This window comes from Thrips palmi, unplaced genomic scaffold (assembly GCF_012932325.1).
Source record: "Thrips palmi isolate BJ-2018 unplaced genomic scaffold, TpBJ-2018v1 HiC_scaffold_1, whole genome shotgun sequence".
Classification (NCBI taxonomy): Eukaryota; Metazoa; Arthropoda; class Insecta; order Thysanoptera; family Thripidae; genus Thrips; species Thrips palmi.
The window spans coordinates 9,937,359-9,964,228 of record NW_023144620.1 but is presented as its reverse complement, the minus strand read 5'-3'; the positions used below and the strand labels follow the sequence as shown (position 1 = coordinate 9,964,228).

At 51.3% G+C, this 26,870-nt stretch overlaps 4 protein-coding genes across 9 annotated transcripts; 2 read left to right on the top strand and 2 right to left on the bottom strand.

Moving 5' to 3' along the window:
* The first annotated feature begins 96 nt into the window (after positions 1-96).
* LOC117641404 (zinc finger protein 98-like) lies at positions 97-2,775 on the top strand. 3 transcript variants are annotated; one of them, XM_034378818.1, is made up of 6 exons: positions 97-116; positions 520-547; positions 640-747; positions 875-1,165; positions 1,251-1,625; positions 1,720-2,775. In XM_034378818.1, exons 1-6 carry the CDS (start codon positions 112-114, stop codon positions 2,149-2,151), a joined length of 1,239 nt encoding a protein of 412 aa, XP_034234709.1. In that variant the 5' UTR covers positions 97-111; the 3' UTR covers positions 2,152-2,775. The 3 variants fall into 3 exon arrangements, with proteins under 3 accessions (XP_034234709.1, XP_034234794.1, XP_034234622.1); XM_034378903.1 differs by lacking the exon at positions 97-116 and adding an exon at positions 353-427; XM_034378731.1 differs by lacking the exon at positions 97-116 and adding an exon at positions 383-422.
* LOC117641704 lies at positions 2,597-8,033 on the bottom strand. 4 transcript variants are annotated; one of them, XM_034379460.1, is made up of 9 exons: positions 7,702-8,033; positions 6,295-6,481; positions 4,572-4,685; positions 3,767-3,854; positions 3,596-3,690; positions 3,162-3,285; positions 3,028-3,063; positions 2,794-2,870; positions 2,597-2,723 (listed from the first exon to the last, which is right to left on the bottom strand). In XM_034379460.1, the coding sequence occupies exons 2-9, from the start codon at positions 6,386-6,388 to the stop codon at positions 2,647-2,649; spliced, it is 705 nt and encodes a 234-aa protein (XP_034235351.1). In that variant the 5' UTR covers positions 6,389-6,481; positions 7,702-8,033; the 3' UTR covers positions 2,597-2,646. The 4 variants fall into 4 exon arrangements, with proteins under 4 accessions (XP_034235351.1, XP_034235175.1, XP_034235262.1 ...); XM_034379284.1 differs by having other exon boundaries at positions 7,705-8,033; XM_034379371.1 differs by lacking the exon at positions 7,702-8,033 and adding an exon at positions 6,904-7,027.
* A 795-nt stretch (positions 8,034-8,828) lies between these two features.
* On the bottom strand, positions 8,829-10,479 carry LOC117641627 (proteasome subunit beta type-6-like). Its single transcript, XM_034379153.1, has 6 exons — positions 10,322-10,479; positions 9,848-9,915; positions 9,616-9,747; positions 9,401-9,530; positions 9,167-9,311; positions 8,829-9,079 (listed from the first exon to the last, which is right to left on the bottom strand). Exons 1-6 carry the CDS (start codon positions 10,430-10,432, stop codon positions 8,952-8,954), a joined length of 714 nt encoding a protein of 237 aa, XP_034235044.1. The 5' UTR covers positions 10,433-10,479; the 3' UTR covers positions 8,829-8,951.
* Positions 10,480-10,603: 124 nt separating this feature from the next.
* Positions 10,604-13,270, top strand: LOC117641336 (26S proteasome regulatory subunit 6B). Its single transcript, XM_034378610.1, has 8 exons — positions 10,604-10,730; positions 11,264-11,356; positions 11,430-11,616; positions 11,705-11,851; positions 11,935-12,138; positions 12,254-12,498; positions 12,579-12,803; positions 12,885-13,270. Exons 1-8 carry the CDS (start codon positions 10,698-10,700, stop codon positions 12,996-12,998), a joined length of 1,248 nt encoding a protein of 415 aa, XP_034234501.1. The 5' UTR covers positions 10,604-10,697; the 3' UTR covers positions 12,999-13,270.
* The last annotated feature ends 13,600 nt before the right edge of the window (positions 13,271-26,870 follow it).

The following is a 26,870-nucleotide window of genomic DNA, read 5'->3' as shown; positions in this document are numbered from 1 at the left end:
CACTTTGTACAGTCGCATGAGTGACCAGAGTAACTTGGGCACACGTCGTGTCAAAATAGAAAAGAGACAGCAGAGGTGACGCACAGAAAATCTGTGATTTTTGGCCGCTCTATGAGGTATGATTTGCGAAGTGGGATTTGTCGTTTGTCAATTTACTGCTTCGGGATCAGGATCGATCTATCGACTCATCAACTCAAATTTTTAAACTTTCTGTACGGGGGTATAAATGTTCTTGTCGATAAATGTAATTTTAAAATTTATAAAAATTTGAAATCAAAACAAAATCTTCTATTTTATGAATAAAAAGGGGAAATACATAGCCTTTTTTTTTTTGCATTGTTGGCTAAACAATGTTACCCTGACTTTTCCGGTTTGTCTCTCATCGGCATCATTTTCGCGCGAAATGGGATGTTTTTCAACCAGTGAAGTACTATTCTAACCTCTTGCGTTTGGTGATCGTGATGAATCTAGTTATTTTTCCATCTAAGTTAATAGACTTACTGCTCTGGTTTTATCTAGCGTCGCAAGTAAATGCACGATCCAGAAGGTGACTATTCTGTAAATACTTGTTTATTTGGACGGAATAGCAACTTGTTGTTACCCTTTGTGTTGACTGTTTTTGTTGTGGCTTGAATTCAGGTGAAACTCGACGGACAGTCAGTTTGCTTGTCAATTTTAGCTAGCATGGAATCCTATTTGCCTATCATCTTCCATCTTAAGGAGATTGCCAGTCATTACAAACATACGGTGAGTTCTCAAGTCCCTTAGTGTGTTTCTTAACCTATGGGTACATATATTTTTCATTGAGTTTTATCTCTGTGCTCTTCGTTTACTCTACATGACAGTTTGCTTACGGATTATGTGTTCTTTCCAGGGAAAGCTCCCTGCCCTCCTAGGGGATTGCCATTCATCTTTAGCTGTAACAGATACTACCTCTTGTGAGAATGAAGAGAAAGGCAAAAGTCCTGAGGCGTCTGAACCTTATATCCCAGTTTCATGCTGCGGTCTCTCCTTCCGTTTTCCAAGCCATTATAAGAATCATTTAGACTCTGACTATCACAATTCTAGGCTTGAACGGACATGTTCTGTTTGTGCCAAATATTTCAATACCAAGAAAGCATTAGCAGCACACAAGAAAGAGCATGATGTCAAGTTACCTTGTGAGGTAAGATACTTTCTGTATTTGTTATTAATGAAATGTCTTAAAAGAGATTAACTTGATGCCTTTAATTCCCTCTCTTTCTTCGTAGGTTTGTGGCATTATTTTCACCAGTGGATATTTATTGTCAGCACATAAGAGACAAATGCACAGTTCATCCTTATCAATTAAATGTGATAAATGTCCATTTAAAACTTGGAATAAGTATTATTTAACGAGGCATAAAAGAAGATGTATTGCTCTTAAACCGACTGTTAATCAGTCTCAGAAAAGTAGTTTTGAACCAATTGATTGTTGTGGCCATACCTTCAAATATGCATCTCACTTGGAGAGGCACAAAAAACACTGCAGACAAACCAAGACTTACAATTGTAAGATGTGTAATGAATATTTTGAAGAAGAAGAATCTCTTAATCAACATAGGATAAATGTGCATAAAATTGAGGGTGGGAGATGGACTTGTATGGTAAGTAATCTAATGTGTCTTGTACTTATATTTTGATTCTAATATTGTTTTTATGTTAAGTACAGTATTTTTGTTTTTGTTTTGTGTTTTGCAGATCTGCAATGAAACTTTTAGTACCAATGGGATTCTGAAGACCCACATGCAATCAGTTCATATCAAATCTACAGTGTTCGAATGTGCCAAGTGCCCATTTTCTTCACACAGAAAGGATTTTCTAAAGAGACACTTCCTTAGCTGTCACGCTGAAAAAGCTCCACGCTTCTGTTGTGACCATTGTGGCCGTTCTTTTGTTAGGAAAGATACACTGGCGGCTCACATTAAGAATATCCATTTCTCAAATATTCCCCATTGTGAAATTTGTTCTCGTCAGTTCAAGACTATTGAAGAAGTTGAGAAACACAAACTTTCCCATCGACCATGTCAAATATGTGGCAAGAAATTTACTCTTCTTAAGCATCGAGAAGCTCATATTCGGAAACATCTGTCACAAAATGGTCAAAGTTCTATTAAGAAAACATCAGCTTGAAATTGAATGAAATAGTGAGGTGTGAGTTCCTCCAAACACAGTCTTGCTATACTTGATTTTTTTTGCACAGTTCTTACCCCTGTGTTAAATTTGGAAACTGGTTGTAGTCAAATTTGTACCTTAGCTTAATGATGACTTTCAGACTGTTAGAGGCTACTCTAATTATGATACACATTTGTCATTTGTTTTGTATTGTTATCTGTGCCATTTGAGGAAGCTCATAGAGAGTGAAAGTTAAGAACTGAAATTTTCTAATGATGGAACGGAATGAAAAAGTTTCTTTTGTCTTTTTGATTATTTTGTTCATGGAAGTGATTGAACAGTATTCTTTGTGCATGATACTAAGGTTGTGAAGTGCAATGTAAGAGAAATTATTTTCCAGCCAATATTCTCATGTTTCCACTGTCAACCATCATCAATTTAGGGCAAAGACCTTAAACTTGAATAGTTTTGCAGTTTTCCATATCTTTATTTGTATACGGCATTCACAAATTATTAGACAAAAGATGTTGTCTCATATAGTGCTGGAATGTAATCTACTCCAGTTCCTTGAGCACCTCTCTGCAACCGATCTGTAATTGGAATTCCGTATTGCTGTTAAGAAATAAAATATTTTGAGATAAATTGTAATGGTATGTGTACCCTGGGTATTACTGGAACCAGGAACAGTAGCTTCTGCTGTTCTTTGATTTGGTTGCCTTTGAAGTCCAGAGGGAAGTCTAAATCAAGCAGAGGAGCGAATTAACATAGACCAAGTAAACTCATGTACAGAAGTATCAATTCCATTAAATTCTAAACAACTCCAAAATTTAAAAAAAAATTTCATCCTTTAAAGAAAAAAAAAAGAAAAAAACAATGTGGAGGAAAATGTCTTACCTTGATTTTGACAGCTTGTCTTGTGGGCAGCAGCAACTGCAACAGGGAAAACCGTGACAGTGTGTCGAATTAGCTCATGGCTGGCTCTGAAACTGCTGCTACATTGTTTTCACTTGTAGTCTGTCTGTACTCACGATCTGTCCCAACAGCAGCCGTAGAATAGGCACCCCGATGCGAGGACAAGGCCGATGAGCAGGACGGCAAGGCCCGTCCACATCATGCCCATGAACACCTTGTTCGTCTCTGACATGAGTCGGCCTACAAACAAGAAAAATCACTTGTTTATTTTAGCATAGGTCTTTTTTTTTCTACGGTGACTTCTAATATGTTCATGATTATGCTCTCTTTTTTTCATTCCTCTCCCCCCTTTTATTTGGTGGCACTTCTTGATCAACTCTTGTACGTTCCTGTTTTCTTTATGATACTGGTCATCGTGAGAGGACGGAGAGTCCAATTTAAATCTAATCAAGGACAGTGTTCTCTGTACAAAGCAGGAGCTCGCTTAGTGGGAAAGATGGGGTGGGCCACTCAGAAACACCAAAAATCTGAAAGGCTGTTGAGTGATTACCATGTGTGTGGTGCTTCTCCTCCATGTCAGAGAGCATGTACTTGAGGTCCTTGAAGGTGACACACTGTCGCGAGTACTCGTCCCAGTGAAAGTACCTAAGGCAAAATGGGAATACGTGTCAGAGGGGGCCGGTCATGCTCTCTCTTGGCTTTGCTTCCGTTGGTCCCGTACTTGACGCAGGCACAGCGACCCTCGCTGCACTTGAGGCGGAAGTCCACGCACTGGTCGTCGAAGTCGCACGTCTCGTTGAAGCCCCTCTCTGTAATGGAGACGAGGCGGTCACTCCAAAAAATACCACTTTTTTTTTTCAATCAATTTATTTTGGACGAGGCATTAGTATCAAACATCACTCAAAGTCCACGAAAACCCAAATTCGGTTAAACAAGGTCTATGGGTTAGTGCGACTCCGAGGTTTGAGAGTAGCTGTTTCCACCAGGGTGGCCCCGCAGCTATGTGGTGCGGTGTGGAAGTTGTCAAAGTCAGCTCGAATAAATCCATTTTGAACAGAAAAAGACTTAATTTGTGACTAAACTTTCGTGCCCTCTAAAACAGACAGTGAACTAACTCCAAAGAACAGCGCTGTCTGCCCGCAGCGTGGAAATGGAGGACCAGGAGGACATAGGGAATGCCCGCTCCCCAGCAAGAGACGAGTATTTTTGCCGCTGTTTGGCATGGCACTGACCGTAAAAACAGGGTCAATTCGACGACGATCGAGGCTCGCACACTGGGCCAGGGCGGTGGCGGCCAAAACTCCAGGTGCGTTTTGAGCTCCAGAGTCGCTATACAGGGCTAGAACCGAACGTGTGACCCCACCAATGGATTTCTCGTTCGGAGAGCAGTCCATTGGTGGGGTCACACGCTCGGTTCGAGTCCCATTTACTAGTGACTCTGGAGCTCAAAACGCGTCCGGGATTTTGACCGCCTCCGCTGGCCCACTGGGGGGCTGGGTCTGGAGTCTGACCGCTGGCTCATTCACCTGGAAAGCACTCGCCGTTGACGTGCTTGACGTAGCCCAGCGTGCAGCGGCAGTAGCCCAGAGAACAGTCCTGCTGGTTGCCGGTGCACGGCACACTGTCGGAGCAGTCCGACCCTGCGTGCCAAAGTACAGGAGTAGTGTCAAAGGGCATCGGCGACGGGGGGAGGGGGGGGGGGGTTAACCCCAGGCTGGCACTAGCCAAGAATCGATCCTCCGCCGCCGCGATGACGCGCGACGTCTTGACTGGCCTCGCCGAGTGGAGTTTACACGTCTAGACTTGAAGAAGGGGTGACACTTCTCCGCGCCCAAGTGACTTCCTGACCAGTCTCTCTAGTAGAGTACATGGGGCGGGTTTCTTTCTAGTATGTAACGTACTGCTTACTGCACCACGGAAATGAGCCGACATTGGGACCGAGCTGAACTAACCTGCCGACAGCAAAAGGTGGTAGTTAGTGCCGCGAATCCCTAAAGTACTAAGGGATGCAAAGGGTTAGGAGAGAAAAGTGGGGACAGAGGCAGATTTGCGGTGCAGGCCTTCTAGTTGAATTAATTCCAACAACGTCACGGCAATCGGTCAATTTTGGTCCAGCCATGCAAGTTTCTCTGCAAACTCAACAATAGAGATGAGGCATGGGTCAGCCGGCTGGGCCCACGGCGGCTCACTGCCAGTGCGAGCGCCAGTGCGTCACCGGAGCGAGACGAGCGGTCTCTGCCACCGCAGCCGCTCAGCCCATGGGCCATCCCATTCCTCAACTCTACTCGATAATGTGTCTGCTCAGCAAGTACTCGTCAGTGCATACCCAGGAACGCTCGCTCTAGCCTCTAGCGCCTGCGAATGGCGAGGTAGGCAGCAAGCATGCACTCGCATGGAGCGGGTGGCCTACCCTCTGTCCGTAAGGCGCTCCGTGGCTGGAGGCTGAAGCAGGCAGCTGACAGATTCCGAGAGTCGTTTTCGTCGCTCTGTCTCTCTCAATCACTCACGGAGCGACGCTCCAAGGGGTTGCGAGAGAGACAGAGCGACGGAAACGACTCTCGGAATCCGTCAACTGCCTACTTCAGCCTCCAGCCGCGGAGCGCCTTACGGACAGAGGGTAGGCCACCCGCTCCATGCGAGTGCATGCTTGCTGCCTACCTCGCCATTCGCAGGCGCTACACCGGATACACTGGCAACAAATTGACACGATGCGGGCGCGTGCTGCGGCGCCATCCGAGTGATTCACAAGAGTCGTTTCGTCGCTCTGTCTCCGTCGCACTCATGAGGCTCTCCGTAAGGGTGCGAGTGAGACAGAGCGACAAACCAATCTTCTGAATCGCTCGACAGCCAACACACTGCAAGCCAAAATTCAGCCCACAACTACGCGCCACTTTGTTGCCTGAAAACTCCGAAACAACGGGCTCAATCACTGAAAAACCAAACGCGGTCTCGACTGCACCACCGGTGTGGTCAAATGGGTGCCGTTTTGACCGCATTAGTTGGTGAGGTCTAGACCACGTTTGGTGCTTGGTGCGGTCATTGCATGGTATGACCGCACCAAACGTGGTCTAGACCACACCAAATGATGTGGTCAAAATGGCACCCATTTGAACACCCCAGGGGTGCGGTCTAGACCACGTTTGGTTTTTCAGTTATCGTGACGGATCGGAAAGCTGTCACGTTTCGGCTTCCTCGCCTCGCGCTGACCAACCGCAACGTGGGGCCTTCCAGTGCCGTAAGTACTCTTACCTATCTGAGCTCGCGCGGGCGGCAGGCACGGCAGGCAGGACAACAAGACCCAGAGTGCCACTGCCACCGCAGCGGCCGCCCTCGTCGTCGGCATGGTCGCTGGTCGCGCCACTGGGAAGGGCACGAGGAAGAGGACATCAACGTAGTGTCCTGCTGCAGCTCAGCGGTCGAACCAGTGGCAGAGGGCCTGCAAACCGAAACAGCTTGTTGGAAGGATGTGAAATGACCAAGAAAATGGGGTCGCGTTGCGCCTGGTCAGGAGGGTTGTAAGGTAAGAAATTAAGCTTAGTTAACGCAAACAAGCAGTGGTAGGGCAGCGCGTCGTGAAAACTCCGATGAAAAGGGCTGGAACTGGAACGTGCGCTCCTCCAGAAAGATACACTAAAGGACCGTTGAAAAAAAAAATAGAAAAGAGGGCGAGAAACCTCGTTTGGAAGTCCCTGCCTCCCGCTGTTGGACCGTGTGACTCCACCAATGGATTCCTCGTTCCGAGAGCAATCCATTGGTGGGGTTACACGTTCGGGTCGAGTCTCATTTAGCGACTCTGGAGCTCAAAACGCGTCCGGGATTTTGTCCGCCTCCACCGGTCTTCTGACCCACTGTGCGCACCCTTGACATTCACGCCCTGCCCCCCGTCGCCCGCTTCAGAGAGCCTCTGCCCACTTCGGCGGGCCGTCGATTGAGTCTAGCTGCTGCAAGGGTTTCTGGGCCTCGGCGCGAGTCTAGCGCATCGCCGCCGAGTCCATGAGTCCCGTCAGCAGCGTGTATTTATAGGCAGGCCGTCGGCCCCCGCCTCGCTTGCCGCGCTCGACGCGTGCTGTGCCGTGCTCCGCCGTGCTCCGCCGCGGGGGGCGAGTGAGTGGAGTTTGCAGTGGTGCGGTGCGTCTCTCTCTGACGCACTGCGTTGCCCGGCATTGCCGCCCAACGGCCAGCCGTCCACAGTGGAGGCGCCGCGCTTCGAGGCTTCGAGGCTTCGAGGCTTCGAGGCGCGGCCCGGGCAGCGCGGCAGTGTAAAGTGCTGCCACAATGGACACTTACGGGCTGCAGGCTGATTCCGAGAGTCGTTTCCGTCGCTCTGTCTCTCTCGCGCCCTCTTGGGACGCACCATGGGTGCGAGAGAGACAGAGCGACGAAAACGACTCTCGGAATCAGCCATGGCTGGCTTCCTGACGGGTCGCAGAGCGACAGCAGACGGCCAAGCCCTTGAGAGAAGGCCAGGACCAAGCCCCGCTGGTCGAGCAAATTTGAAGAATCGTTTCGTTCGTCTGTCTCTCTCACACCAGAGCGACGAAGCGGCTGTCCCTCCGGGATGCCTGCTTCGCTGCCCGAAAGCCCGCGAGTGTCCACATCGTGGCGGGGCCTCCATTCGATCCGTTTTTACCGTGTAATGTCGAAGGGCTCTACGACTACCTTGTCACGTGACAACGGCCACTGTGTCCGGCACGCCCAGTTGGACTTCCCTCTTCGAATCAAGGTGCCTGTCCGGCCGCATCAAGCCGACGGCATGGCGCCGCGCCCAAGGCCGCGCCCCCGGCGCATGGCCACCGTGGTGCTTCGACAGGTGCTTCGCGAGGTGCTTCGCGAGGTGCTTCGCGAGGTACTTCGCCAAGTGCTTTGCCAAGAGCTTCGCGAGGAGCCTCTCGAGGTGCTTCTTGAAGTGCTTCGCGTGCTCGTGTTCGCGGACGTCCACCTCGCGGGATGCTGTGCGCTGCGCGGCGCCACGCTGGGGGCGGCCCGACTCGCGGCTCGCGACTGAGCGGCTGGCCGACTTGGCACGCTCCGCCAGCTCCGCCCCGCACAGTGGGCCAGGCGCGGGGCCAGGAGACCGGTGGAGGCTGCCAAAACTCGAGACGCGTGTTGAGCTCCAGAGTCGCTGAACAGGACTCGAACCGAGCGTGTGACCCCACCAATGGATCCCTCGTTCGGAGAGCAATCCATTGGTGGGGTCACACGTTCGGTTCGAGTCCCATTCAGCGACTCTGGAGCTCAAAACGCGTCTGGAGTTTTGTCCGCCTCCACCGGTCTTCTGGCCCACTGTGCGGCCCCGCGTGGCGAATCGCGCCCACCGTGCAGTGCAGCCCAGAGCTATTCCGAAGTGTCGCTCTGTCTCTCTCGCACCACCAGGGACGCCCCATGGGAGCGAGAGAGACAGAGCGATTAAACAACTATTCGAAGCCAGTGTGCGAGGGCATGGAAAAGAGCCCTTCCCTCATGATGAGGGTGGTGTAGGGTGGTGGCTGCCATGTTGCCAGAAAAGTATGCAAAGCCTGAATACACAGTTGGGAAGCCTACTAGGCACCTTTCCACTACAGCTGTGAAGTGGATGCCATGTTCAGAGCCTGCCGCATACTGATGTTTGGCTCCTGTTCGCCTACATTTCGAGTTCCTATCACAGCACCGTGGTCTGGCGAATCTACCTATAGGCGCCAGGTCAAGACAAATGCAGAGAAAAAAAGTTTCTGAACAAGCAACATAAAGAGTGCATGTTAAATTCATGATAAATGACAAAGGTTTGATAAATGGTTGGTACAAAATTTATAAATTGATTCTGTTTATTAATTTACAAAAAGAAACCTTTTCCATAATCTAATATTCTTGCCTTCACATACACTCATCAAACTTTGTAGAAACAGCATTATAGGTGGGATTGTTGTTGCTCAGCCCATGAAGAATTGAGGTAGCTCATTGCCCAAGACGCAGTGCTTCACAGTTCCTTCCTTGGTGATCACGCCAAGTCGCACACAGCCTCCACTCGAACCATCTCGCAACATAGCGAGAGTTACAGCTGAAACAGAAATACACGTATACCTTTAGTAGAAGCTGCTAAACTTTATAACAAATGTAGCTTGCAAAAATAACTTTAACTGCTTACCATTAAGAACAAACTTCATACACTCATCCTTGGTCATTCCTGGCTTGAAGTGTTTGTCAACATAGCCATACACATAGGTGCTGCCTGATCCTCCAATGGTGATTTGTTGGCGCAACATCATGCCCCCAAGAGGAATAGTGTAAACCTACAAACAAAACCAGTAGGTTATTGGAAGGAAAACTCAACATAGCAGTAATGAGGTTTGGATTTGTAACTTCTAAAATGAAAGTATACCTGACCACCCTTGTAGGGATCCCAGCCAGCTAAGATAATACCAGCAGTGAGAGAATCTCTGTAATTGTAGCACATATCCTGGAATAGAGTAGCAGCTACTTCTACACGAGGCTCCTCTCCAAGCTCCATCCTACAAGGACAACAGAAAAATAGATCATGTTAGTAAGGTCTCAGCAGCATTTGTAACATAAGAAAATAGAAAATCAGTTAGTTACCTGTGCATGCCAATATGGTAGCGAACAACATCCGCAATAGCCTGTGTGTCAGCGGAAGAACCAGATCGGCAACAGTAGATGTTATCCGTAATTTTAGTTAGTTTGTCAGTCACTCGATTGGCAATGTAGACACTGCGATAGAAGGATATAATAAGTTTAAAGACCCAGAAATTTTTGTTAAATGGAGTGGCTTTGATAGACAGTGTTTTTAAGTACAACAGGGAAGACTTACCCAGTAGTGGAGCGGGAATCAGCACCAATGACTACTCCTCCATCAAATTCAACAGCCATGATGGTTGTCTGTAACAAACCAACATCCAGGATTTGAGATTTGAGATTAAAGAAATATTTTCTTCTAAGTCTGAAGCCGAGGCGTCGCTACAGTGGGCTACAGTCTACACAGTCATCACAAGATTACTACAACAAAACAATCTTCGGTGCCTGCATCAGCTGTATCCGCCTGACACACTGCAGTTAGGTATACAGCTCAAGCCTACAACTTTAACTGAATATTGACAGACCCCGACGAAAAAATTGACAAAATTAATCAATCAGACTGATTCTGTTCCAAATAATCTTAATTCTCAAATCTTTGTAAACATGATTCAGCGGACTTGGCAGTGAGAGGTTAGGTAGCCGGGGCCGAAGGACAGCAGTTCAGTGAAAATATGCACAACTAAAGGGACACAAACGACAAATTACTCACTCCTGTTCTGTGCTCGGCTTGCCATGGTACAGTTGGATCATAGGAAGGGATATAAGGGCTTGCCAGGTCGAATTTTGACATAGCGCTCCTTCCATTCATCATCATCGCCATGTTAAATGTTGACTGTCAACTTCAAGACTACGGACAGCCAACGCCACAAACGCAACTTCTTCAAGACTCGTAGAGCAAATTTTCACCTGCGAATTTTCGATTCAAAGAGTTCGCTACGAACGATAAATCGGATTTTCCTCTTGATGAGAATATCCAACAGAATTCTAAAACAATTTTTAGAAGTCACTTTTCCCCCTTCTATTTTTTTTCGTGCGCACAAGTTGGCCAGTTGATGTCGATGACTGTCTGAACTCAGTGAGTGAAAATGGAGGAAATCGGCATCATCGTCTCCGAAAAGGTGAGATTTTGTTGAATTAGTCGGTGTTTTAACATATTTCCCTTTATTCCTACTCTTGCTCAGACACGGAGTATCATCCGGAACTCGTTTGGATGGTTGTTTAAAGTGTACTGTGGGCTTGAAGCCGGCGCACAAATACGTAAACGTCACTTGGGTTATGTTCAACCTACATATTTCTATCTCGTGTCAATCTTAAGTTTGGCCCTCTTTCGTTTTTTTCTACCATGTGACGCAACTGTATGAGTTCTCTTTACCTTTCACTGCAGCCACCGGCCCCTTGGTTCTGTGTATAACATTGTGTTTATTTTGTTGTCAAAGGCACCTAACCTAGTTATGAATGAATTAATGCCTGTCATACCCTTTGTATGAAAGAAGGTTTTTCTTCTGAACGATTGAATTAAAATGGTCTCGATATCCATTTGCAGCAATGAATTCTTTAACTCTGTTGTTATACATTCTATTTTCTTGTCACTTTGCCCTATCTACATCAATATCTCTTTGTCAGTTTGTGATTCGAGTGTTCTTTGTTGTAGGAGGATCTCAGCCTCGATGCAAAGCCCACTCTTCTACCACAATGTAGCCCTCTCGATGATTTAGATGTTGAAGATCTCTACACCAAGTTTAAAGTGAGTTTGCCATCTTTTAAATTGTGATAGTCTGTAAGGATTATCATTTTATCGTTCATCTCTTTCTGTTCAGACTCTTCAGCGCCAACTTGAATTCTTAGCTGTTCAAGAAGAGTACATCAAAGATGAACAGCGCAACCTGAAGAAAGAGTACTTGCATGCTCAAGAAGAAGTGAAGCGAATTCAAAGTGTTCCTCTGGTTATAGGACAGTTCTTAGAAGCAGTTGATCAGAACACAGGAATTGTTGGCAGTACAACTGGTGAGTAGCATCCAAAGTTTCTTATGTGTACTTTATGAGCCTGCCCTATTTTGTTTCTTCAACTTTTATTCTTTATTTTTTCCATCAGGTTCAAACTACTATGTAAGAATTCTCTCCACTATTGACCGAGAATTATTAAAGCCCTCAGCCAGTGTTGCTTTACACAAACACAGTAATGCTCTTGTCGATGTATTACCTCCTGAGGCAGATTCCTCCATATCTATGCTGCAAGCAGGTACGTTTGTTACACTTTCAAGTCTGTCATGTTTTCTTATCATGACTTATTTATTAATTCAAATCTCTAATGAATTAAACCAGATGAGAAACCCGATGTACAGTATGCAGATATTGGTGGCATGGACATGCAGAAGCAGGAAATTCGTGAGGCAGTAGAGCTGCCACTGACCCACTTTGAACTTTACAAACAGATTGGTATTGACCCGCCCAGAGGTGTCCTTATGTATGGTCCCCCTGGTTGTGGCAAGACCATGCTTGCTAAGGCTGTTGCCCACCACACCACAGGTATGTAGTAGTCTTGAGGCCCTTCAGAACTGCTGATGTTTTTATTTTACTGTTTTGTGGTTTTAGGTACATTTTACATGGTACTTGACATTTCTTATTTGGTTCACTTTTTCAGCTGCATTCATCAGAGTGGTCGGTTCAGAGTTTGTGCAGAAATATCTTGGTGAAGGCCCTCGTATGGTCAGGGATGTATTCAGACTTGCCAAAGAAAATTCTCCTGCAATCATTTTCATTGATGAAATTGACGCTATTGCGACCAAGCGTTTTGATGCACAAACTGGAGCTGATCGAGAAGTTCAGAGAATTTTATTGGAGCTTCTTAACCAGATGGATGGTTTTGACCAAACAACTAATGTTAAGGTACTTACAAGTTCCTTGCATTTGCGTTTTGTTAAAACTTTTGGCCACAGCCTCTTATTGTGAATTTGTACCTGTTACAGGTTATTATGGCTACAAACAGAGCTGACACCCTAGACCCTGCTCTTCTTCGTCCTGGTCGTTTGGACCGTAAAATAGAGTTCCCCTTACCAGACAGGAGGCAAAAGCGACTTGTATTTGCCACCATTACTGCTAGAATGAACTTGAGTGACGAAGTTGATCTCGAGGATTATGTTGCAAGGCCAGACCACATCTCTGGTGCTGATATCAATGCCATCTGCCAAGAGGTATTGTTATTTTTCTCTCTCCCCCTGAATATTTCTTGTTCTTTTATATCCTGTTTAATTAATAATTTTCTTCTCCATCAGGCTGGTATGCATGCAGTGCGAGAAAACCGTTACATCGTTCTAGCTAAAGATTTTGAAAAGGGCTACAAAAATAATATCAAGAAGGAAGAATCTGAGCATGAATTTTACAAATAAGCTATATCTGCACTGTGTGGGCAAGCTTAGACTTATTATGTCATTCATCATAAAATCAATCCAAATTAAACTACATGTTTATAGATTTCTGCAAAAACAAAAACCGGCAAAAAACGAAAGCAAATTCAACTGTTTTGTTTTTCAACTTCTGAAATTAGACTGAGGGATGTATGCAAAAGATGGTAAAGAGGGAATGCAGATGTTGGATGTATTGTAACTTGTATCATAACGAGATTTTTTTTTAGAAAGGCTAATAAATATTATTAACAAAGCATTGTCCCTAATCAGCACTGCTTCCTTTCCAACCTGAACATTTTATGAGACTTATGTGTGATTTGACACTAATGAGTTAATTGAACATTACTAGGATCAGAAATATTATAATTGATAAAGTTAGAAAATTTTTGGATCAAGGGTTTTGAGGTGTATTTCTCTAATGACAAGTTTGATGTCCGTGCTTAAATGTAGACAGTGAATCTTACACCATTGACGGGAAGCAAATTGGTTGACTGGTTTCTTCTGAACGTCAGGACGTTGTGACAGTTTGACTTAGTTCTATCTCTCTGGTGGCCCAGTTTCAATTTACTGTAGTCACTTCATCAATCTGTGCAACATTATTCTCTGTTGATGCCCCAAATGAGCAGCTGGCGGTGAAAATTGTCTTATGAAAAGGGGAAAATTTTGTGCCTCTGGTTGACCACTAGCAGGTAGTGTTGAGCCCATGCAGAATGCAGATTCCTGACGACTGCACTTTGACACCGACCTTCCTGACCCTTTAACTTAAACCCTTAAACGCAAAGTTGAAAAAGAAAAGAACGGGAGGGAGTGTGTGTGCGTTAGAGTTCACTGTAGGACTGCTGGGCGCGTTTGTGTGTGTGCACAGAGCAGGCACGGCGGAGAGCGCCGTGATGGCAGGCAACCCATCGGCCGTCCGTCCCTTGCCACGAGGCAGATGGGTTGCCTAACCGTCACGGCGCTCGCCTCGTAGACGTCTCATCCCTCCCCTGGAGCCCTACATCCCCTACCCACACTGTGAGAAAAAAGTACGGAAAAAGTACGGAACATGTCTGGTCAATAATTTGCCTGGAACGTCCGTACTTCCCAACTACGGAACGTTCCGTACCTTTTTTCCGTACCCATTTACATGGGTTCCTATGGAGCAAGTACGGAACTTTCCGTACTTTTCTCCGTACCTCCGTGCCATATTTTTCTGTACCATTTCCGTACAAAAGTAAGGAATTTTTTACAGTGCAGGATGAGGCTGACGCTGGTCCATAGTCCAAGACGTATTGCGTCCCCATCCAAACCTGCCTCTGGGTTGCACTGTACCTGTACCTGAGGGGGGGGGGGGGGGAGAGAGAGAGAGAGAGAGAGAGAGAAAGAGAGAATACGGAATTTGCTTTCATTCGATTTGGACGACTCTCCCTCTCTCTCCCCAATCAAGTCGGCCGGGCCGTTTTACGCGCTCCGCGACTGCCTGTTTATTCTGCAACGAAATATCGTTCCCGATCGCGTCGGTCCGTCCCGCGTCCTTTTACGAGCATCTGAGTGATGTGAACTTAATTATGTTCGGTCCATTTATGACATGAGGACCTGTACCCCCCGCACTTCCCCTCCCCCTCTTTCGCCTTTGACTTACTCCCCTGAAGCCCTCGTAAAAAGTGGCATTTTATTCTCAAATCATAAACGGATACCGGTATTTTACTGGCGAACTGCGCCGGGCCGGCGAGTCGCGCGCTCGCGGGTGGGCGGAAGGGGGGAGAGGGGGGGGGGAGGCCAGGGCGGGTGGACAGGTCGCCTCTGTTCTGTCCGGCCGGGGCACGACCGGCTTCTCTCATATTTGCATCCGAATTCGCCTCGTATTAATCCGAAATTCATTTCCGTGAAGGCGAATAGACCTATAAAAGTTAATGATGATGGGGCCCAGGCCGGCCCAGGTCGTCGGGGCCCAGGGCTGGCCGAGGCGGGCCGTGTGCCCTCGCGCGTTTGTGTGCACAAGCGGAGCACAGCGCAGCGCAGCGCGTCCCCCGCGGTGAAAACGTATTTAACTCGCTTGCCATTAGCATTCCTTGGGAATAGCGTAACGTCGCTCATTCCGAGGGCTTTTCGCCGCAACTGCGTCGCCGGGACCAGGGAGGACCGGAGCCAGCGGCGATCGCAGCGTCACACAGTGGTGGAGGCGGTCAAACTCCCGGACGCGTTTTGAGCTCCAGAGTCGCTAAATGGGACTCGAACCGAACGTGTGACCCTACCAATGGATTTGCTCTCCGAGCGAGGAATCCATTGGTGGGGTCACACGCTCGGTTCGAGTCATGTTTGGTGACTCTGGAGCTCAAAAGGCGTTTAGAGTTTTGGCCATCCAGGTCCCAATCGCCTCCCCCACCCCTCTCTCTGGACCCGGGTGGGAGTCGTCGTCGTCGTCGTCGTCGTTGTTGTTGTTGTTGTTGTTGTTGTTGTTGTTGTTGTTGTTTTTATTGTCATTGTTTTTCTGCCCGGGCGGCGGTGGGGCGGGGAGGGGCGGCTGGAAATATGCGCGCGCCGAAATGCAATTCGCCATAATCTTCCGATTTTACGCGGCCCCCGTGACGTCCGCCGCGACCGGCTGTTGGTTTAGTCGCATCGGCTCGCGAGTATTCATCTTGGAGAGCACTTGTGTGAAAGGTGCCCTGCGAGAGGCTAGGAGGTGCCGAACCGAACGGAGACCCGAAGCCGAAGGCAAGCCGAAGGCCCCGACTCGGCCCGAAGCCAAAGCCGAAGGTGCCATATGAAATTCAATTATTCTGATCATGCAACTGAAGTCACTAAGTCACTCATATTGCTTGGGGAAAAGAAGAAAGGATGTCCACAAACTCAAAACTAATTTTGGAAAAATATTTTAAAAATATACGATGGGGAAAAATTGCCATAAGTCAACAAAAATGGTGACATTTACTGGCCTAATATTTCTTTTTTTGTTCCAAAATGTGAACAAGTGCATCATTTTCGCTTCTTAATTCTGTTGACAACTATCTAAGAAACTTCGGAAGAAAAAGAGAGATAAATTATCAGGCCGAAGACTAGACCTGACCATAACTGTTGCGCGGAATCTCTTAAACTAATCGATGAGAGATTACGACAACTGGAAGCTTACAACTTTCTTTAAATTTTGTTTGTGCATGTTAGATGTTCTACAATACATTAGTCATACTCGCAACTTCTTTAGTACAGGATTCAATGGACAACTAATACGAATTGTTTTTTATTTTGTGTTAATAGCTGTTTTTTTTCCACACCTCACCTTGAGCTATCATTTCATTTTAGCGTTAAGCTAAAATGTCTCTTGCGACTGACTTTTTGACCTCAAGGTCTGGTCCGAAGAATTTTAAGTCTCTGCGTCTCTGCAAACTTTCGGCACTTGCATTGACGGAGTCTTGTTTTAGCAAGTTTGAGAAAAAAATTGGTTCGACTAATTTAAAAAAGCTAAACAAAAATATTCTGTTCTATCTTTTAATTTTTATCCAAATATTTAAAAAGGTTTGGAAAATAAGTTGAGTAATACAGTTCACATAATTCACTTGATGCAAGAGTTGTTTGTTGTTTTCTTTTTCCAACATATTGTCAAATTGTTGAAAAAAAAAAACACTTATGCGGCCCTTACATTTTATAAAATGCCCATGGTAACATTGTTTTTACCTCTAGAGTTAAAGAAATACATAAATTGAGCAAACACCACGACTTCGGGTTCGGTCAGTCGTTTCGGCCAGTTCGGGTCCTCCCGCGCTCGCTCGGGTTACGCTCGGGTCCCGAACCATCTAGCCTCGCGCAGTGCCTTTCACACAAGTGCTCTCCAAGATAAATACTCGCCATCGGCTCGGCGGCGGCGGTGCAAGGCGGTGCCCTCTCCTCTACGCCGTGGCCTCAGCCGCCCCGATTGGAATCACCGGCGGGGCGGGGCGGGGCGGGGCGGGGCGGGGCGGGGTGGTCCCTTTACAACTCCGGGAATGACCAGGGCAGCCATTAAGCGTCGTCGTCGCGGACCTCGCGCTGCCGGCCCCAGGCCGCGGGCACCGGCATCAAAGGCATGCACGTGCGTGTGGTTCCGGCCAGGAAGCGCGTTTCGCCGCTCTGTCTCTCTCGCACCGATAAGGAACGCCCCTCGAGTGCGAGAGAGACAGAGCGACGAGAGTGATGTCCGGTCTGCGGGCTGGGTTAGATCGGGCTGCGCACTGCCAGGGCACTGCAGGCGGCTTGCGAGGACATCTGCAGCGTGGCACGAGCTGGAGTGGACTCAGTGCAGTAAAGGCTGCAAGGCACATACGCCTCTTTCCAGGAGACTGATTCCGAGAGTCGTTTTCGTCACTCCGTCTCTCTCGCACTCATATAAACGCCCTATCAGTGCGAGAGAGACGGAGCGACGGAAACGACTCTCGGAATATCGGTCTGCAGGCTTCAGTGTAGGGGATCCGGACGCGTAGTTTGAAAGGGGGCGCTTCACAGACTCTTCCTGCTAAGGCGTGAGACTGCCTCCTCCGCCTCGAATGGAGCGCCTGCTCGAAGCCAGGGGTCCGCATCCCTCCCCGCGCGCTTCGGCGAATCCCACCCCACATTCTTCCACGCCAGGCGCGGTTCCAGAGAGAGGGGTGGGGGAGGCGATTGGGGTCTGGCTGGCCAAAACTCTAAACGCCTTTTGAGCTCCAGAGTCACCAAACATGACTCGAACCGAGCGTGTGACCCCACCAATGGATTCCTCGTTCGGAGAGCAATCCATTGGTGGGGTCACACGTTCGGTTCGGGTCCCATTTAGCGACTCTGGAGCTCAAAACGCGTCCGGGGTTTTGACCGCCTCCACCGGTCTTCTGGCCCACTGTGCGGTGCCTCGGTAGAAGCGCCGCGCCCTGGCTTCCGCGTGCTCGGCGGTCATTATTAGAGACTGCGGCGTTCTTATCTTCGCGCTTCGCGCTTGCGAACGCGGAAAATGGGAAATGGGAAATGGGAAATGGAAAATGCCCGCGCCGTGAAAATGAAACGGTTATGATTGCTCGGCAGCCACCTTCCCAGCCGTTTGTGCCTCTGCCTCCCCAGAGAGAGACAGACTCCGCGACTTTTCCCTCTTCTTGAGGACCTCGCGGGGAACTTGCACCCCCCCCCACCCCCGATACAGGAGCCTCCCCCCTGCTCCCCCTCCCCTCCTGCTTTCATTGTGAGGGGAATTTCCCCCGGGACGAACTGTGAGGAAGGGAGTAGCGTTGTTGCAAGGGGAGGTGAGGAACCGTGAGGAACAGCCCTGTCAGGGGGCGGGGGAGGGGAGGGGGTTGCAATGGCACCACCGCAACACTGTAAGGAGCCGTATGCTAACTCTCGAGGAGGGTCAGCGGAGGTGATAAAAAAAGAAGAGGGGGATATACATAAGGAGAGGGCGGGAACAGCCTCGCCGCGGCCCTGGGGAGATTCGAACCCAGCGCTTTGACAAGGACCTGATAGTGTTGTCTCGGGAGAGAGAGAGAGAGAGAGAGAGAGAGAGAGAGAGAGAGAGAGAGAGCGAGAGAGTGACGGTCTAGGAATCAGCCTGCAGCAGGGGGCAACAGGGTCATGGGGGTGTGACTATTCAGGTGGGACGGGGGAGTTCCGGGGCGTTGTTGGAAAGGGGGGGAGGTGAAAGAGGAAGGGGAGGGGGAGGAGGGGGTGTGGCACCACCAACGCCGAATAGAAGGCGCAAATAGAGTCGTGACAAGTCGCAATCAATTATCGCTAGGCAGCGTGCACCACACTGCTAGTACACTGCCAGACTGGCCGTGCGGCGCTCCGCAGTCAGCAGAGTGTAACTTTGGCGGTGGACGGTGGGCTCACGTCGCTCTGTCTCTCTCGCACTCGTGGGGCCTTCGGCAAGGGTACGAGAGAGACAGAGCTACCGAACGTCGCGGAGTCGCTTTGCCGGTTCACCTCGCGAGTTATAGCGCGATGGCGCGTGCGGCGGCGACATCCATCGCGAGCGCTTTTGTGGCTGTCTGTCTCTCTCGCACCCCTACGGCAAGCCCCGCGAGTGCGAGAGAGACAGAGCGACGAGTGCGCGGGAACAGCCTGCTGGCGGCAACAGCGGGCAAATGGCGAATTAATGCAATTGGGTGAATTACAGTGCTAGTTGGTGTGCACTCTGCTGCACTGGACTTGACTCGCCAAACGGGGGTAAGATGGTGAGATGTTTGCCGACACCACGTCGATATTGCCGCGCGTGGCGCCAGATCGCTCTGTCTCTCTCGCACTCTCGGGGCGTCCCGTACGCGTGCGAGAGATACAGTGTTCCAGGGGGATGGGCATCGCAGGCCGCTCCTACAAGAAAATGTCGTGCGGCGTCCGCGTTTGAAATTCCGGGCACTAGCCGGGCCGGAGATGGACGATCCGAGGCCTGGGCCCGGTCACTGTCGCTGTTGAATTCTACTATGCTGAAAGTGAGGGGGGGGGGGGGGTCGCGTGCGACGTCCACATCGTTCAAGCGACGTGTCTACCCGCTCGGACTTCGCACTGCGGGCTGATTCCGAGGGTCTTTTTCGTCGCTCTGTCTCCCTCGCACTCATGGGGCATCCTCTGTGGTGAAGAGAGAGAGAAAGAGAGAGAGAGAGAGAGAGAAGAGAGAGAGAGAGAGAGAGAGAGAGAGAGAGAGAGAGAGAGAGAGAGACAGACAGACAGACAGACAGACAGACAGACAGACAGACAGACAGACAGACAGACAGACAGACAGACAGACAGACAGACAGACAGACAGACAGCGACTCTGCGGCGCTAGGCAACCCCCGCCACGCCTGTAACGCCGTTTAGATGCAACGCGTTAAAAAGGGAAAAATGCGACGTTAAATATTGAGCTCTCCGTCACTTTCGACACGGTCGTCAAGAAGGTTTGGTTCCCGGGTTCCCCCGTTGGTCGCGCGGCCCGAGGGGGCGCCATCGTCGCGACGTTAAGAAGGCCGCGGCCTTTGCGCCTTGCGTTTGCGGCCAGAGGAAATTGGGTAATACTTTTTGCCAGGGGACCGGCCGGCCAGGCCAAAGCACTCATTGTTCCCTTCCGTCTTCAGTCTCAGCGTAAATAAAACTAAACATCGACCGTCCTGCCGCGCTGCTGCTACTCGGGGAGCGCCGGGGGTGTAGTGGGGGCCGTCACCGCCTGAACATGAACACCCCGACCCGGACGGCCAAAGTGCGCCAGTGCGCCAACCTGCCCAAAAAGTAAGAAATAAAATTCAAAATGTTCGGTGGCAGTGACTTTCAGAATCCCGCAAACTCACACTCACACAATCTGAGTCTACAACAAAAATCTGCGTGAGGGACTCCCCGAAGACTTGTGAAGCTCTACAAACGTTTAGAAATCAAATTTTAAGACTAACTCCTGCAGTAAGATTCTAACCCAATCCACTCTCACAAGAAATATGGAGAAATGTAGTCTTTTTCGGTAACTTGGGGCTGCCCAACGGGGCACTTGCTGCCGGTGAAGGCTGGGTGCAGGGCAGTGGCGTTCCGTGAACACACATTCCGGGCGGGGCCTTGCCTTGAGATTGCTGTGCTAATTGGCGCGTTTAATGTGAGTGGCGTTCGCGTTCTTTTTCAGGGTGACGCCTTTCCTTCTAGCGCCCCCGAAGGGCCGCCCCGCCCCGCCCCGCCCCGCCCCGCCCCGCCCCGCCCCGCCCCGCCCCGCCCCGCCCCGCCCCGCCCCGCCCCGCCCCGCCCCGCCCCGTCCCGCCTTTCTTCTTCCACCACAACTGAGCGATTCCGAGGCATCGCTCTGTCTCTCTCGCACCCCTGCGGTCCCTGCGGTACGCCCCACAAGTGCGACAGAGACAGAGCGAGCGGAGTGGCTCGGCAGGTGGCGGACGGGGCGGGGCGGGGCGGGGCGGGGCGTGACGGCTGTTGCGGGTTGCCGATCAGATGGACTGTCAGGGGCACGTCTTAATCACCGGCACGCCAGGGGCTGCGTCCGCAGACCCATTCCGAGAGTCAGTCGTCGCTCTGTCTCTCTCGCACCCACGGGCCGTCCCGTCTAGGTGCGAGAGAGACAGAGCGACGAGAACGACTCTCGGAATCAGTCTGCAGCTCAGTCCGGCAGCGCTTGGCGGGAACTTTACAGTGGGAGGGAGTAGCGGTCTCGGACGCAGCCCGGTCGGCTCCACCCCCGTGGCCAGGGCGCGGCTGGGGCCGCTAGGGCAGCTAGGGCTGCCAGGACCTCACGCGCGTCAAAGTTCTTTTAATGGCGTCAAAGTTTGGAGGCCAGAGGCGCCGCTCGGCCACTGCAAGCAGCTGCCCTTTTCGCTTTTCGCAGCCGGCGGACCGATTCCGAGAGTCCTTTTCGTCGCGGCTCTGTTTCCCTCGCAGCTATCAGGAGCCTCTCTCTCAGGCGTTGGTCTAAGGCGCCACTGTTGTCCGGTTCCAAGGCGCCCCTGGTTCACAGTGTAGCGGCCCGCTAGGGTGATTAAATTTTGAAAAAATGCTTTCGATTTTCCATTTCCGATCGAAAATAGGTGCATGAGGACCTCATTGAAACCTATGCGAAATTTGGTTTCGGTAGCTCAAGTCCTAAGCGAGGCACAGAGGGCCTAAAGATTTGGCTATTTTGAACTTCACGCGCGACACGGCTTCCGGTGTTGGCGCGCCGTACGCATGCGCGCAGTTGCGTAGGTGTTGGGTTATGTTCTTTTGTGTAGTTCTCATCGTATATTTGGACTCGGTTAGGTGTTTTAGGTAATTGCCGTATATTTTACGACCAATGCGCCCCAACATATGAGAGGAAATCGACAACTAACACATCACATCAACGCCTAAACACCCGTAAACACCTCTGCGCATGCGCGCAGCGCGGCGCGACCGGAACCCATGCCGCGCGCGCCTTTCAAAATAGCCAAATCTTTCGGCGCTCTGTGCCTCGCTTTAGACTTGAACTATCGAAACCAGATTTTACACACGTTCTAATGAGGCCCCAATGCAACTGTTTTCGATCGGAAATGGAAGAAACCCGAAACCCCTAATCACCCTAGCGGCCCGCCCCTGCCGTGCCTGGTTTCGGGCTTCAGGCGGCGAGGGTGGTGACCGTGGTGACGATGGCGGTGCAGCGGACTCACTCCGAGAGTCGTCTGCCTCGCTCTGTCTCTCTCGCACTCGTCGGGCGCCCGGCGTGGGTGCGAGAGAGACAGAGCGACGAGGAGGAGGACTCTCCGAATCAGTGTGCCGCGTCAGCGCGGACGCGCCGCCCCGTTGTCGTCCAGCCCCTTGGCCAGGTCGCGCTGGCCGTCGATGTGGCTTATCAGCGCGCCAGTTGCTGCACGCCGGGGCGGGGCGGGGCGGGGCGGGGCGGGGCGGGGCGCTTCCTGTCCCCATTGCGCTAACTCCCATGTCCACCCCCGGCCCAGACGACGCACCCTTGGCAAGCCCTGGCAAGCCCTGGCAGTAATGCATTGTAACGACCCTCGGCCACGCCACTGCCGCGCTGCCGGGGCGAGGCGGGTGTCGTGTCCATGGAGGAGCCGGGGAGCCCCACTGGGAGGGAGAGAGAGCGTCAAACCGTCGCAATCAGAGCTATCAGTGGCGAAAGAAATGGCCCCGTCTATACACCTCGCTCACGTTGGGGGAAGTCCATGCAGTTTAGCATTGAGGGTCTCCTAGTCGCTCAATTGCTTTCGCTTTGCACACATTCGAATATCAGGGGAACTACACTGTAAATGTCTTACGGTGAAAGGTTGCACTAACATATTATGGTGGAGATTTTCTCCATAATACCAACGAAATTCGTCAAAATATCTATAAGGTACAGTAAATTCTCAATGGTATGTTACGAAGTCAGCTGCACCACCATAATATGAAACATTTTCACCATATCATGGAGAATCTTCACTGTGCAACATTTAGAGGGTATAACCCTAATTTTGCACCAAGTCTTGGGCGAATTTTTCATCTCATCTCGCGCGCTGCGCGGTGCATCCTTGGTTCTTGCGCGGGTTTCTTTGGACGGGCACGGGACGGACCCCGTCCGGCCGGCAGCCCTTGGCTCCCCTGGCCGCCCTGCCCGATGGCGGCTAAGTGAGTAATCTCTGAGGTTGGCGGGCCGTGCCGCCGCAAGACCCGCCAGCAGGCCGATTCCGAGAGTCGTTTTCGTCGCTCTGTCTCTCTCGCACTCATGGGGCGTCCCGTGCAGGTGCGAGAGAGACAGAGCGACGAACACGACTCTCAGTCTGCTGCAGCGGCCTCGGCGGCGACGGTCGACTCGGACGCACCGAGAGGTCAATTTGGAGTCGGGATGATGTTTCGGTGGCGGCTACTGCAGCGGGCTGCCTCCGCACTGTCTCTCTCGCACTCACGGGGCGGCCCGCGGGGGTGCGAGAGAGACAGAGCGACGCGGGGGGAGGCAGCCCGCCGCTAGACCGCGGCGGGGCGTGGCTGGCGCGGCTGGCGGACGCGGTAGCACGAGATGCGCTCATCATCTCGAACGGCTACAAAAACACCCCGGCCGGCCAACAATGCCTCCGTTTTCTCCAGAGAAGCGGGGAACTGGAACCTCGAGGCGCGAGGCGAGTACGCGGAGTCGCCGGTCATTTTGGGCGGCGCTTTCTGCAGGCGTAGTCCCAGCGGAGCCTTCGCGCAGTGGGCCAGAAGGCCGGCGCTGGCGGCCCAAACTCTGGACGCGTTTTGAGCTCCAGAGTCACTAAACAGGACCTCGAACCACAGGTGTGACCCCACCAATGGATTCCTCGTTCGGAGAGCAATCCATTGGTGGGGTCACACGCTCGGTTCGAGTCCTGTTTAGCGACCCTGGACCCCAAATGCGTCTAGAGTTTTGGCCGCCTCCACCGGTCTTCTGGCCCACTGTGCGGGGGGCGCTCCTCACCCTCCCCGCGTCCGGCAAAGCTGCGCCTGAAAGGTCGGCAACACTTCGTACTTTGCCCCTGTGGTCCTGGGGATGCATGCCGCCAACTTACGCGTCAAGATTCGGCTTCGAACAAGTATGACGTCACATTCTTCAACAGTGTGGCGGAAGCGTCGTTAACAAGCGCATTTTCCTCACCGCTTCCCTCTTTTTTTCGGGCCCCTTGCTTCTATTCTCTCGGCCCGCAGTACGGACGAGTCAGTCCGGAACATGCTGCGTGTCGCTCCGTCTCTCTCGCACCTCCATGGGACAGCCCGTGAGTGCGAGAGAGACGGAGCGACGTCTCTCGGAGGCAGCCCGCTGGAGGCCCCTCGGCCCCTCGAGGGGTAATGGCTGGCGTGCTGGCGCTGCGCGCCGCTATGCGCCGTTCAGACGTTGTAATCCAGTGTACACACGTGTGTGTTTTTGTGGCGCGGTTGTTTTTGAGCGTCTCTGTGGCGCCGCGGCGCCGCCGCCTCGTCCCGACGCGACTCTATCGCCGCGCTGTCAAGAGCGTGATGGCTTCACCAGCAGTGCTGCCGAGTAAAGGCGAATTTCCCCTCTTTGCACCAAAAGTCTAGACGCGTTTTGAGCTGCAGAGTCGCTAAACAGGACTCGAACCGACCGTGTGACCCCACTAATGGATTGCTCTCCGAAAGAGGAATCCATTGGTGGGGTCACACGGTGAAAACGGTTCCTGGTTTTCCCAGGAACTCCTTGGAAATCGCCTATGCCTTCACCATTGGCCTCCTGGGAAAACCAGGTTCCGTGTGTACCGTGCACACGCTCGGTTTGAGACCCATTTAGCGACTCTGCAGCTCGAAACGCGTACGGAATTTTGACTCGCCTCCACCGGTTTCCCGGCCCACTATGCGTGGGTCGGTGCTTAGCCAGCGAGTGTTTGGTCTTTGGCCACCTCGTGCAATGCGGATCCAGGCTGGCTTCCATTCACAGTTTTCGAGTGCTTTCTCGGAAAGGAAGTTTGTGGTTTTGTTTGGATATTTCGCTCCGGCGTTGTTGATTTCGTGTAACCGTGCGTGACATTGACATGCCCCACACGGGGCCGCGCATCGCATCGCCCTGCCCATGACCTGCCCCTCCCTCCAGCCGTCGTTCCAGAGTCTTATCACAACAAGTTTATTTAGCTTCCAGTGGAGGGCCTGCCGCCCCGCCGGCCTGCAGACCGATTCCGAGGGCCGTTTTCGTCGCTCTGTCTCTCTCGCACCCACACGGGGCGCCCCATGAGTGCGAGAGAGACGGAAAAGCGACTCTCAGTGTGCTCGCGTTTGCCTGCCGGAAGCATCACGCATGCGCGCGGCGTGTGTCGTCAAAACAAGGAGAGCATTTACTACGCCGCGGCCAGTGGGCCAGCGCAGGGCGCTCCTCCCATGCAGTGTGCGCGCAGAGCAGAGCCATTCCGAGCGCTTGTCTCTCTCGCACTCATGCACGGTAAAAACGGAAGCCTGTTTTCCCTGGAGGCCAATGGTGAAGGCATAGGCGATTTCCAGGGAGTTCCTGGGAAAACCAGGAACCGTTTTCGCCGTGTGGGTGTCCCATAGAGGTGCGAGAGAGACGGTGCGGCGAAGCGCGAGCCACAACAACTGAGAGTTGTCCAACCCTCAACTTTTATCTGGTGTTTTAAAGCAGACGATACCTTTAAACTTAAAAATAAAATTCAACACGATAAACAGGACACGAACGTCGTTGGTCGGTGTCAAGGGGAAATCACTGTAAATTCCGGTGTACGAATCCTATGAATTTCAGTTGAATTTTCATGAATTTCAGGCAAAAACTACTACTGAATTTAGAGAAGAATTTCAACGAATTTTAACCAATTTTGATTGTTACCATCAATGAATGTTACAAGTTTGATAAATTTTGGCGTACAAATTTTGGTGGAGTTATTTCCCCTTGGTCGGTGTCCCCCAAGAAGCCGTTTCACAGTGCATCAGCGAGTAAAAAGTGTCGGTGATGTTCCGCCCCGGGAAATGGTCCTCGAAACATGTGCGGCCACCCCTAATTAGGAAGGAGATTTCTCCGCCTCGCTTCCTCTTTTCGTCTGCCGGCCACTTTTTTTCCCGCCTCCTTATTTTAAGAACTTGACTGCTCGGTGCGCTACCGCACGCTGAAGGTCCCGAAGCGAGTGGCGGCCGACACGACCGCTCGAAATAAGAAACTGCATCTCTCTCGCTGCGTTGTCTCGCGGCTGCCGCTTTTTAGCAGATGACACCGTTGCTAAAGCAAAAGCAAGCTATACAATTGCAATGAAGGTGTCAGCTTGCTTTTACTCTCGAGATAGTTTTAAGGCGGGGCGGGACCATGCGTGCGTGAAGCCTGTGAAGCCGGCCTGGGCCGGAAAAGGGCATGGGGCCGCCCCCCCCCCCTCTACCTCCCCGCCGCCAGCGCTGGGCGCAGTGGCGCGGCGTGCTGCGTGCCTAGGCAAGGCTCGGCCAGCTCGGCTCGGCTCTCAAGCAGGGGCCTAGCGTGGCCTGCTCAGCTCGTACCGCCTTCGGAGCTAGGTCGGCTTCGCTCGGCCGATACCGATGCAGGATGCAGCGTGGCCCCGCCGCCGGCGACGCCGCATGCCGCTGGAGGCGAGGGGAGCGGGGGCACCGCACCGCACGCACAACAACTGCTACAGTGTCACCGGCCGGCTTGAAGGAGCGCGTTGCACGTGTGAAGTGTAACAGCTAAGATATGTGGGAAGAAGCAGGCGAAGCGGCAATTATTGGCCTAAGCTATGGCCCCCAGGAAGCACAACGAGAGCGTAAACGTGAAAGGGCCCGGCAGCTGTATCGGGAGAAAGGAGTCGAAAGTTGACAATTTTCGTGAATGAAGTGATAAACAAGCCTACATTAAAATAAACATTTTCATTAGAATGTCATCTGCTTCCACGTTAGCGTTAGCGTTAGCGTTTTTCTCGCTCTTTCTCGCTTTTTCCACTCGGTGCGTTCGAACTTCTTGTTTCTCTGTTTAGCGGCAGGACTCAAGACGGCGCAACTTTTCTTTTCCCG